We start from the raw sequence: 13,630 nt of genomic DNA, 5'->3' as shown, positions 1-13,630 counted from the left end.
CACTTACTTTCCACTGAGAATGTCCTGCTTTAACTGTAGTACAAAAAGGTATCTACAAGAGATAATGAACATAAAAGAAATGAGTAAAACAACTGAGTGAATATTTAGTTTGTTAATGGTATAAACAGGTGATGAACCTTGTTAGCTCTTCGTGTAAGTTGTTGGGCTCTGAGGAGTAGAACTTTACTCTCATGTGGAGGCAATATGGTGGCCCGACTGAAACAAGACACAAGGCAGAGAACATAATAGACACGTCAAACAAAATGGCTTGTGTACAGCTTTTTGTGGTATAAAAAGTTAATGATAAAGATTACAGAATAGAAATGGAATTTCAGGATGAACGTCATTCAAGTGATGAGATACAGAGTTTCCATTTCATGGTTCATTATTACCTGCCCTTCACATACACAGTTAAGCATTAACCATATACAAACAGTTATTTCTAAGATTACTCAGGAAGACTAACTAAAATGTTGCTCTATTCCAAAACACTGTGAGCTTACTACCTAGATAATGCAATACAAGGTGGTCCACAAGGTTTTGAAACAGAGTTTCTGAGTAAATAACCATGTATCGAGTGTATCAGGCCTCTATCATATCATTAATGAAAGGAGCCTTCACAATGTTGCTTATATAATCAAAACATCATTTCACAAAAAGTGAGTTCAGCAGGAAAACAACATTTTACTTACTTTTGACTTGTTTTTTGATGCTTTTGGTGACATCAAGCCAATGCTGTAAAATGTAAAATAAATAAATGAAATGCGTCACTTGTTTGGGAATATGGAAAACCTTTAATTTTGTGCATACATCACTAACATTTAACAACATGTCGGGTTAATTTATTTATTTATTTTTTACAATTTTTGGGCAAAAAGTGTTTCATACACACTAGAAAATTCTGTCCCGTCTATTGAAATGGGCAGCTATAATGGGGTGATGCATGAACAATGTGGAGGGAGGGAGGGAGGGAGGAGACACTCATGCTGATGGAAGAATATAGTGTCTCAATCTCTCCCACACATTCCTCACATGCTCTTCCCTCCCTCTTTCTATTCTATGCAAGACTCTGCACTAGCCTGAGTTCTGTCTGCTGCTCTTTAGCATATTTAATATTGTATCACTCTTAAAGTTACAGAAGTGTCAATAATGAAAGTTTTTAGAATGTGCATCCTGAAGTTCTTTTTATTCAGTTGAACAGAAGCTAATCAATTATGACTATTTATTCTGCAAAATAAACCATCAGAATAGTTAAGCAAATGAAACTGCATAAAAAAATGGCAATGTTTAACAAATGTGTAAGGAAAAGCTCCTGATTTTCAGTGATTGTAGATGAAAGCATTGTTACTGCACAATGTAAGCAGGGAATGCACCAAATCTAGAATGCTCCTGAAATTTAGCTAGGTATGGCAATAAAAACAGCATCCAAAACTGTCAGGAATTTTGGGAGTTGTGTTTGACTCAAACCAAATCATGAAGAATGCCCAGTCATGAGGACTGCCATACAACACTAGGCAATGTGTTCAGTCTTGATGATCCTAGGAGTGGATGTTAAACTCTTCTTGTCTCACTTCACTGGCTGCCAGTCGCTGCCCGCATCAAGTTTAATACACAAGGTTTAGTAATCCCCCTACCTCCAACTAACTCCCCTGAAAAATCTACTTTGTGAAATGCTGTAGTATCCTTTATTTTTAAGCAGCTTGGATAACAGTGTGCAATAAATGAATAAAAACTAAATGTAAATCAATGAAGCCTTTTACACTCCTGTTTGTCATTGTGCACGAAACTTCACGCCAATAAATCATCAGGAATATTTGCTGATTTGTGCGCGTCTCAAGTAGGGTTGTGCCGATGGACGATATCATCATAAGCCACCATCGTGATGCCACGCCCCCACCCTGTGAGACCAGCCCAGTCTCACGGCAGTTCGTGTTCGTGTGGTGTGTACACTACACCAGTGATTGGGAACCTGGCTTAGGCAAAAATCATGTGGCTCGCAAGGTCTCTCACCCTTTACCAACGAACGATAAAAAAATGAAGACGTGCGTGTTCAGTGCTGTTCGCGAGTGTCACGAGTCACCACAGCAATCAACTAACCGCTTACGTTTCTGTGGTAACCTAACAGTTACAGCTCCTGCACTGGGATTCAAGCAGCTGCTGCTTGTTTAAGGTGATGGCGAAAATCATTTTAGAACAGCAGCGAAAATGTAAAAGTAGGCTATATAAACTTTAATATATCCTTTTATTGAAACGGGTGCTTTACTGTTCAGAGACATTTCGAAACATTTCACTGCTGGCCGCTGGTACTTTCACTTTTGCCGCAGAGACCCTTTATGTCCTATAAATGTGTCGTATTGTTGATAATCCGCGCAGATTTCAGTTGACGATTCTGTTTAAAGTTATTAATAATAAAACATGAATGAATGAGAAAGAAAAGAGCAGGATGTGCTTTATATTGAAAATAAATATTAAAAGCGCGATAAGTCGCGAAAGAGATCTGAATTGTACTGACAGGATGCTGTGCGCGCACTCCGAGCGCAACACGGACAAGCATATAGTCTTTGTCTTCGGTTGCGAGCCTAAACGGCCAAATAAACATATACATATTTCAAAATGCCAAGCCGAGTATTCCCGTGGCGTAAACACAGTAGAAGTTGCTACTCTCTCTCTCTCTCTTCGTGATGGTCAGCGCGATTCCGTAGCAGAGAGTAGCCAGTTAAGCAATGAGGTTTCTTTACAAAGATAAATTAAGAAATTGGGTTTACTTAATTATTCAGTAAAACGATATTTTATTGCGAACATTATTGTTACTTGTTCATCATTGAGTCAGTGTTTTATTTGCTGACTTCAGCTAGCTCCTTTACACAAAGAAAAACAGTGACGAAATGCGTTTGTCCGTTTAAGGCTACTGTAGAAACATGTCGGTGCAAAATGGCTATTTCAATGTAAGGGGATCCGCGGTAGGGCTGTCACTTTTGTGAAAAAATCCTGTTCTATTTTTGAGACATAAGTGTTCATTGAATCGATTGTAAAATCGACTTTCCATGTCTAAAGACATGAAAAGTCACAAAAACGCCAAATATGGCCAAATCCACGGACAACTAACAGGCATTAATTAGGACGAACGTAAAGAGAGCGCTTGAGACGCGCACAAATCAGCAAATATTCCTGATGATTTATTGGCGTGAAGTTTCGTGCACAATGACAAACAGGAGTGCAACATTCTCGAAAAACAATAAGCAGAGTGGACTGCCATAACATAAATTAAATACATTACTGCAGTCTTCAACATGGCTGTGTTTACGATTAGAAATGTCAAACAAATTTCGCCTACGTAGGCATGAGACTGTCTGCATACCGGCAGAATTCACAGTTTTGTTGTAAAAAGAGACACAATATGCAGAAGTATAATTTGCTGTTATGTGTGTTTGTCAGAACCTGCAATTGCTGTGTGACGTGCGTTCGCTGTGGGCGCATCGTGACGAGCTGGACGCGCTCCGAGAAAAGACTGTTAAAATCGATTCCCTATTTTCGTTTTCGAAACTTGCGTTGGTTGGTCCAATCGATTGTGTAATCGATTTTCGAACGTAAAGTGACAGCCCTAATCCGCGGTGTACGTAGATAGAAATGGCTCATTCTAAGGTAATAAAAAACATAACGGCTCACTATATGTAAAGTCTTTATACACCACTGAAAACATAGTTATGTATATGATAGTGCATTTCTGTCAACAGATCCTCCTAAATATTACACAATGCACCTTTAAAATGTTGTTGAATCATCTGGCTCCACTACTGGAATAGACCTGGTCTACAACATTTTTTTTTTTTAAATCTGTTTATTTACATTTACTCACCCTCATGTCGTTTCAAATCTGGATGACTTACTTTCTTTTGTGTAAAATAAAAGATAATATTTAACTGTATATAACTGAATATATAACTGTTTTGGTCTGTAAATATATTTAAAAAAACAGCTTCTGAAAAAAGTGTGGCCCTTTGTAGCCTAAAAGTTTGTGTGTGCTAAATTCTGTTGAATTAAATAAAATACTTCTTTCTAAAGCTACTTTTTGTAATGTCTATTTCTCATTTAACACAATAATTTCTCAGCCAAATTTGATGTGAGATTAATTTGATATATTTAATACAGCGCTTTATACAAAATAGATTGTTAGTAATTAACATGAAATTATCATAATAATCAGATCATCATATATCAAAGCAAATTTTGCATCCACTTTCTAGAAATCCTTTCGCTCTTACCGGGACTTGGGCAGAATCCATGAAGCGCAGTCCAAAGTAATCTTTCTCGACAACGTCCAGGTGATACATGATCTGCTCAAATAGCTCTGCACCTTTGGCTTTTTTCTGGAGAGAGAGAGAGAGAACATGATTTAAATCCTAACAGTCAATAGTGGGTTTCAGGCGTTTAAACTTATATTATGTAATATTAAGTATATATGCAGGCTTCATTTGTGATTGTCAAAAAATCAAAATCAAAAACACAGGCCGTGTGTCCACCAAAGCATTTTTTCCCAAGGCTAGTGTATTTTCCCAATTGTTTTCAATGGGAGCGCTGCGTTTTTTAAAACGCCAGCAGCATAACGAGGTGCTGTCTATTTCACACTGAGCACTTCTACGTTTTTTTTTTAACCAGTCGCCGAGAGTTGAAGATTGTTCAACTTTGGGTAAAATGCAGAGCTCATCACGGTCACTTTTTACCCAGCCGTCCAATCACAGTGGAGGAGGAGCGGGACAAATACAAAACTGACCAACCGCCACATCCTGCTTGTACAACGCCAACAGATGACAACAACAAGCATAATAACGGAACAAAATAATTTAAAACAAGAGCCAGAGCAAATAGACATTGCATCAACATATTTAATATAGAAACAATACAGAAACAAACTATTTGTGATACTAGATACTAGTAACACTTTCGTGGATATTCCGTATCAGAGCAACCAAAGTGTCTCAACTGAAAGAAAAAAAAAAAACCTGCACTGCCGAAGCACTCTCAGGCGTCGACAGCTAAGGCTAGGCGTTTTCAGCTGGCTAAAAACACTTTGGTGGGGACGCAGCCTTAGATCCTTGGAATCAGTTTAAATATTCTGTTTAAATCAATTCTAAACACTCCAACCATCTGGGATTGGGAATATAAAAAACCTCAGCCCTTTAAGGCACAAAATCCCAATTTCCAAACTGCAAGAAGAGCTCTTCTGTCTTAATCATGATAACTCAGCAACAGCTCAACCACTTGACTTCAACTGTGCCTGATTTCAAACCACATCTTGACAAACCAATGAGCCACAGTCTGGCTTTACAACGAAGGAAGACCCTGACCCTTGACCACCAAAGATAGTGTCAAATATTTCACATGGTTGGATTAAAACAAGTGATAAATGTTACTACTAGAGACAATTAACAATGGGGCCACTTCATGGATGCTCATAAGTAAATCAGTGAGTTATAAATTTAAATTTCTTGCTTCCAGATAATCTAATCTAAAATCTAAACAAACCCCTTTATCTTTAGTCTTACAGTAAACAAAGTAGTAGTTTATGGACAGCTACATCCATGCTAGTATCTCCATGTATAAACTAAAGAGTGCTGACACACAAGCATCTCACCCAACTGCTTTGCTCCAAGTTGGGAAGGCCGGTTTAACCGTAGTCCAGGCGCTCAGCACCGGATGCTCACGCAGGCCCCAGTGAGTTGGCATAGTGTACAAAGCATCCCAGCGAGCTGCAAGAATGCAGACAAAGAGTCCATTGTGTGCTTGAGTGAACCCCAGGCTCAGGACTCACATTGTTCAGCTGAGGTTTTCCAGGCTGCTAGGCCAACATACAGCCTTTGGAGGCGCAGTTACATTCCTCAGTCTGCTTCCAGCAAGCAGGACAGAAAAGTAACTTAAAATATCAGATCACCACTTTTATAATAAAAACAGCCCACTGTCAGCATTCTAAAACTATCTCTTAGATGCACTACCAAAATTAGAGCTTTTTAAAAAAAGAAAAGTCAATAGTCAAACTCACTAAACAAACAGGTTGACCCAGTCCTAAAGTATGCTTGTCATGATTTGTGACACTGGACTTTCCTGTGTAGGGCTTGGCTTCACTCCTCAAGAGTTAGAGAACATGTCAAGCCAGAAAATTAATTGAACTTGAAACATCCACCTTCTTACTGAGCAGTGAAACATCGATTCAGCATTTATGGGTATCCAGGGTGACTGTTTGAAAGGCTTTTCCTTGGAGATGCACCAGATGGTCATTGCATGTTTGTGCAGCTTGCGAACTGTAAAGATATTTATGTCTCTTCTTTCTCAGAAGCAGAGCACTATAGAATAGGTTTGTTGTCTCTTTGTCTAGAGAGAAGCAGTGGTTTGTCTTTTGTACTTTGGTGCTTAATTTGTGTGAAGAGGAGACCAGAAAATATCAGTCTTTAAAAACAATTCAAAAAAAAAAAAAAATCCACATATTAACGCAAGTCAAATGCATTTGGAAAAGCATGAGGTTGAATAAATTGATAACTTTCGCTATTCCTTAAAGTTTGTTTTTTAGACTGGAATCTGCTCATTTAATGGGTTTGTTTACTCTTGGTTATGAAGTTTGGAACAGATCAAGATCCTCTAATTTATCAGTCACCACTAGTTCAGTTTATGTTCATCATTCCCTTGTGTATGACAGATCAGAGGGAATCTTTAAAACAACAACAAAAAAGTAGTGCCAACTATCTGAAATAAGCAGATTACGATCTTAGATTTAACTACTAGCCTATGGCATGTGAATCCCACTTGGAATTATTTTTTCCTTGTCAAGCCTCAAAGAGGCCACCATTAGTAATCTACAGTGACCAGCCCAGAGATCGCAGTGATCCTTATCAGACGGATGAACAAAACCCAGTGCCTTCAGTAAACAGCTAACATCTATTAGGCCTTCCTCACTGCATTAATAAATAAAAATTTAACACAATGAAATCTTTGGGTGCAAGACCACATAAGGGACTAAAATTGATACCTCAAAACCAAATATATTTAAGCCTTCCATGAATGAGCTCCAAATCATCACATGTACACAGTGTGCATTGCAATAACTGATTTAAAAAAGAAAAAGAGTCTAAAAACAGTTTGCAATATTGAGACATGACCACACTATGTTGCATGTTGCATTCAGAAAGTGGAGTCTGAATGGGTTGCAAACCGCAGACAATTAGTAATTATTATTGATGCAAGATCACTATGGTTATTTTAAAATATGGGTAGTTTACGCAATTAAAATGACAACAGATGACATCCCAAGGGAACTTATACTAAATTTGTTATATAGTAATACAGGTAGCACATAAATGTGCACATATTAACACAAACAACTAAAATGCACTAAAACATCAGTTAATGGAAATACTGAACTTTAGTTAGGAATGGAGATGAGAAACGCAATAAACTGAATCTAACAACACACTCAGTCATACATCATACCTAACACATTCAGGTGGAGGTCAGAGAAAATCCTGCCAGAGGCTCAACCACAGCGTAAACAAAGGCATTAAGAAGCTGAGGGGATCAAGTCATTCACTGTCCACACAGCCGAGTCCTGCGAGTGGGACGGGTCAACCGCTAATATTTGATGTAACGGGTGGAATAATATTTACGTTGTCATTTGTGGTGCAGGTGCGGGTCGGGAATCAGTATGCACGGGCGGACTGCGGGTCCAATAGCCAAGACTATTTCGACTCAATTCGGTACCCACTTGATAGGCAGCTGCTTTCAGACGGTCCTGTGCTTATTTGTGTTCACACTCCGTAGTCTCTGAAGACCGTCAAAGGTTTCTAATTACAACGCGATTCGCAGCGTTGAGCACTGGCGTTTGCGCGCTGCAACTGAAGTGATTGACAGCTTCAGTCATTAAGGGAGCGCTTATTGCTCACTTTCTGTATATAATCTATTCGCAGTTTTAAATGCAGTGAATCCGCTAAAATATCCCTGATATTATATGACAGTAAAAGCTCATATTTGGCTATATGTCCTTTTAATTTATGGAGACCTCTAAGCATCTGTATAGCCTATTGTTTGATTTATGCACATTAGCCTGTATGGGCAGATTGTTCACATATCGGCAAAAGTTTTGTATTGTTTACATGACGGATGCACGTTCTCATCCTTCTTTCTTTTAATTATTACGGTGTTGGGCTGCATGTCTATTTTTCTTAAATGCATCAACTCTAATGTTGGTTTGATTGCTTGTGTTACATGAGAAAATAAATAATTCTTGTCTATAATTTAATGCGGGTACTCTTCGGGTCGCAGCCTTTATGTCAAACGGGTCGGGACAGGTATGGGTTTACCAAACAAACAGGTCCCTTGCAGGACTCTGCCACACAGTCCAATGACCCCATGCTACTAGGGCTGAAACGATTAGTCGACATTATAAAAAAAAAAGTGTAGACAAATATTTTTGTTGTGGAATACAGTGTAAGATACAGAGCAAAAAGGACACAGACAACGCGCCGACAGATAAGACAGAGCAGATTACTTTTGATATCAAATAAAGTCTCATCTTTTTTAATTCTGTCAATTTTCCTACAGAATTCCTATCATCTCTTCCTCTTTACTACTATTACAGGACGAAATAAACATGAACGAACATCAAAATATGTTGAAAGTTACAGTACAACTGAAATTAATCATCTCTCATGTAAATCACTTAATCAGTGTTTCAACCGCAGAAAGACGTTAATAAACAGCTTGTAAACAATGTCACAGAATGTTACCTTTACCTTAGGAAAACCATTCAGTGACCATAAACTCGATAGTTAATAATAGAAAAAGAACTCTAGATGAGCATTTTTCTAAAAGAATATGCACAATATTACATATTCATATTTTTAATCATTAAAAAGTTTTACAATTTCCAGACTTAACAAAAACACAGTACCACTCATTGTAACTATTGATGACTTTTGAGGAGGAAAGAAAACGTGAAGGAGATTCAGGTTCGAAATTCATTAAAAATACATTATAAAAAGCTGAGGTGATTTCCTTGCTTTATAAAATAGGTATAAACTTAATATTGTAACCAACTGCAAAAGTGGAATAATCGATCAAAGCCTAATGATTAGTCAGGGAAATAATCAATGATTAGTCAATTAATCGTTCCAATAATCATTAGTTTAATCGATTATCAAAATAATCGTTTGTTGCAGGTTTTTGGTGACTTAAAGCATATTATCATCCAGTGTCACTAATAAGTTATTGTTCGCCCAAGTGTCCTGCATTGTTTCGCAAAAATCACGTCTGCTGAACAGAGAAATTACCAGGTGGTCACCCTATATAGTGTTAATATCACACTCAAACTGAGCAAAAATATGCAATTCAAATCAAATATTATTTATAAGTCCAAAAGTAAGTGTCTGATAGCTTGTAAATCAATTAGATTTTTATAACAGTTACAATATAGCAGACTACTTACATAAAATGCTTGTTATAAATATCAGTTGTCACTATATAATATATGAATGCTTAGTTTTGATGAGAAAAGCTCTCTAGTTTTATTTTTTGGGGGCAAAACATATGCAATGAAATGCAATGAAATACAATGAAGGTTGAGAGATGTATAAATAAACATTCCTCAAAAGCCTATTGGATCATATTTAATTCACACAAGCTAACATAATTTTTCTAAAAAAAAGGGTATATGGGTAATCAAGCAAACCTCTTCAGTCCATTAAATGTTTATCTTGAAATATTAACAACAATATAAAAGTTATTATGTTTACTTTCACAGCAAAAAGACGTGTACCACGGACTAAAGGTAGACATTTTTGGATTGATACTAAAAGGCCTTTTATTTTTCCCAAACAAAAGAATGACTATCAATCTGATGATAGAATCAGTTTTTTTTCTGCATTTAAAAAAATATTTTGGCAACCACCAAAATTAATCTTTGTCCCACCAAAGATTAATTTGATGATAATGACAATACCTGCCATTCTGAAGAACTAGTACCCGCTGATAGTCAGCTACTTTAAAACGCTCCCGTGATTATTTGTGTAAGCACTCCATGAAGCGTGTCAAAGGTTTCTATTTACAATGTGTTTTTGCAGCGTTCAGCTTTGTAGCGAATCACAGACATATCTATTGAGTGTGTGAACTCAATGGTCAATCAGATGTTTAAATTAGTCCAAATGGTGTTTTTTTTGTTCAGCGCAAGTTTTGCCAGCTTATGAATCCTTTCATTATAACCAACAAAGTATAAACACAATGTCAATAAGTGATTCATTGCACAGCGCAGAGAGCTTCATTGCTAACGGGAGTTTTCACATCAAATATGATACAATGTAGGCTTTATTCTGTCAAGATCCACTTGTAGGAAAAATGGCCGCAAACCCTCAGCTTGAACACTTCTCATTTCACACGCTAAGACAGAGTAAAGTCATTAAGACAAAACAGCAAAAACAACCTGTTTAATGACAATCATCAGGTTGAGGGTGGAAAGGTACTGAAAATATAAATGAGTGTTCAGCACAAATAAGTTTTAAGTGGATGTGATAAGTAAAAAAGCTTCTTTGAAGGAATTCCTAATCTTAACATAATTACAAAGCTGAGAGTAAAGACTTCTCATTTGTCAAGTAACAAGTGCGAAGCACATCTGTAGTCACTAAACAGTGATGTCTAGTTTCACTCTCTCAGGTTTTCTGCCTCAAACAGCAACGAACAATGGAGAGCTTTCTCTCTGGCATACTGTCTGCAGTATCTGTCAAAGTACAGGCTGAAAACTGATGCCGATTCAACCTTGAGCTTCAATCAAGGACACCTTTTAAACTTGAGCAACTCAAGAAAAACAATTCACAACTCAATCAAAAAAAGAGTGCATCACAACAAGTACAACTGTTAAGAACACTGAAACTGACTAAACAAATAGGTCTGTTTATGAAAACCATAGTCAACCAAACACTGTGCAACACTTGTGCATTAGTCTACTCACCGGCAAGTCAACACTGACATCTGTGCCATCTAACAAAGAAACTCGGCAGGTGATGATGGACTTGGCATCTCCAGCAGCAGGGATGTGTGTTGTGGCTCGCTGGGCTTCCCGGAGTCGAGCTTTCTCTGCATGTTTGTGGATGGACCGCCGACCCAGAGTCCGGCGCAGGAAGCTCAGCATATTCAGGAAGATGTGTTAGTCCAGTCTGAAAGAAAGACCATCTCGGTTACACTCAGGCCAACAATTGTTCTTACCACAGTAAACCTATGGTTAAGAAGTAGCAATAGAAACTACGACTGTATTAAAATCATAGCTGGCACCTTATTTCCTAACAAAACAAATGTATGTAGAATTGTACAGTACCTACTGAGTAATTTGTAATAAGACCACAGCAATAAGAAAAAAAAATATCACAAGTAAAATCATCAACGTCTTCATACCATAGGTATGTCAATGAGAATATAATTTCTATAAATTAAACGATGGTATTTATAATAATAATGGTCTAAGATATTTAGAGACCAACTAACGTTAGCAGTACAACTGCAGTTGTAGTAACTGTACTAAGTTAAAGATACTATACTTAAATTTCCTGATTTTCTTTACAGCAAAATATAATTACGTGTTACTTAGACAGTGATCGGTTCTTTCCTGTTCCTACAAGTTATTCATTACTTTGTCTTCAAATTACACACTGGTTTTACCAACACTGAAGCATCTTTTAAGAAAATAACGGCGGACAAAATATCAAACGTTTAACGCTGCTCTCATGCGTGCACGCGCATTATCCAAACTATTTCATGTTTCGATCAAAATTGTACCGTGCAGCTCACGATCACGCGCTGACTGACTGAACTCCACTGACACCTGTTTGCGTAAGAAATACTGCACCTAACTGACATTTAACGGCGTAACGTTAACTATCTCAAAATTAGCTTTTAATGACACAAACAGCAAGAAATCAGAATACGGCTATACACCGGTGATTCATCTAATTTTGTTCCGATATATATCGCGTGCACCTCAGGGACAAACGCAGTCGAGGCGCGAATCCACTTGTTGATCCTCAGTCAGACCAAAGACAAAAGCTATACTTACAACAGATTGATGAATATTCCGCCAATGAAAGAGTCCTCTAGCATCGGCTTTTATCAACAAACAACTCTGTGCTTTGAAATATCCATCTTCTAAGCCACAGTGTGGCACAGCCACCTTTTTTTTCTTTTCTTGTTTTTTAGATAAGTGTTACTGCTATTCTCCCTGCTCCGAAAGCTTGTGGGATGTGGGGTGGCTGTTTTCGCCTCAGGAAATGACGTCACGTAAATCCCTAAAAGTGGATTTACATTTAAAGGGACGGTGTTCTGCCGAATTCTCACAGGACTTTGTGTAACTGATCTGCATATTTCCCTTGTAAAAAAGGTACTGTTGTGGTACATAGTAAAATGATAAAGAGGGAACCATTGTGGACATTATTGAGTGCACTTATTCAATCTCACATTCAATCACACTACTGGAACTGTGTTCTAGAAATAAATTTGAAATTGATATGAGGGTAGGCAGGCAGAGGCATAAGGTGATACAACAATGCAACAATAATAAAACAATGCATTGACATTTACTTTTTACTTTTGATACTTAAGTACTTTTAAAAAACGAGTACTTCTGTACTTTTACTTGAGTAAAAATTGGTCCTTACAAACTTTACTTGTAACGAAGTAATATTTTACCAGTAGTATCTGTACTTTCACTCAAGTAAGGAAGTGTGTACTTTGTCCACCTCTGATTATTATCAATGTTGAAAGTTTTTGCTGCTTAACATTTTTATTTTATTTATTTTTTGTGTGGAAATGGTGGTACTTTTTTCAGGATTCTTTGATTAATAGAAAGTTCAATGAACAGCATTTATGTCCATTTATTAAATGTATTTATTAAACTTGTTAAAGCATTTATTAAATAGAATTTGTTTGTAACATTATGTCTTTACTGTTCCTTGATGAATAAAAGTTTTAATTTCTCTCTTTTAAAAAAAAAAAAATCTTATCACAGGTCCACAAATGTTTGAATGGTATCATTGTTTCCACAAAAATGTTGAGCAGCAAACACTATTTTCAACATTGATAATAATAATAAATGTTTCTTGAGCAGCAAATCAGCATATCTGAATGATTGTGACACTGAAGACTGGAATAATGATGCTGAAAATTCTACATTACCATCACAGGAACAAATTACAATTTTAAATATATTCATAAATATATTAAAATTGTCATATTTCACAATATAGCTGTTTTCACTGTATTTTTAAATAAATAAATGCAGATTTGGTGAGTATAAGAAACTTTCCAAACTTTTGACATGTACTGTATTTATTTAAAAAAATGCCTAGCTAGGGCCTAGGCTAATTATTGTAACTTGAAAAATCCCTATGCTCTTGCTAAAACATGAGTAACACAACCCTCAAACTATCAGGTGCTTGCAGGTGCTCTGTATTTTGTTTTTCCAACAGCACCACCCACTGGTTACTGAGGGCTTGAAACTTGTGTAACATTAGAAACCAAAATCAAAGGAATTAAAATGTACAAATATGCAATGTACAAAAAACAGAATATATTTAATGCAAAAATGACCCAATCACACACCTTATTT

At 36.9% G+C, this 13,630-nt stretch overlaps 1 protein-coding gene across 2 annotated transcripts in view; it reads right to left on the bottom strand.

Moving 5' to 3' along the window:
* The window catches only part of epb41l5 (erythrocyte membrane protein band 4.1 like 5), a 35,912-nt gene extending 23,620 nt beyond the window's left edge, over window positions 1–12,292 (bottom strand). Inside the window, exons 1-6 of one of the 2 annotated variants that reach the window (XM_084421632.1) lie at window positions 12,083–12,292; window positions 10,985–11,189; window positions 4,263–4,367; window positions 693–735; window positions 138–216; window positions 8–52 (exon numbers count right to left, since the gene is read on the bottom strand). In XM_084421632.1, coding sequence (XP_084277758.1) covers window positions 8–52; window positions 138–216; window positions 693–735; window positions 4,263–4,367; window positions 10,985–11,164 — 452 coding nt within the window. In that variant the 5' untranslated portion in view covers window positions 11,165–11,189; window positions 12,083–12,292. The remainder of the gene's footprint in view (window positions 1–7; window positions 53–137; window positions 217–692; window positions 736–4,262; window positions 4,368–10,984; window positions 11,190–12,082) is intronic. The other variant, XM_084421633.1, reaches the window with a different exon arrangement.
* Window positions 12,293–13,630: the final 1,338 nt, after the last annotated feature.

The sequence above is a fragment of the Rutilus rutilus genome (genome assembly GCF_951802725.1).
Source record: "Rutilus rutilus genome assembly, chromosome: 10".
Lineage (NCBI taxonomy): Eukaryota > Metazoa > Chordata > Actinopteri > Cypriniformes > Leuciscidae > Rutilus > Rutilus rutilus.
Note: the sequence above shows the minus strand (reverse complement) of the source record. Positions and strands in the feature narration are given on the sequence as shown.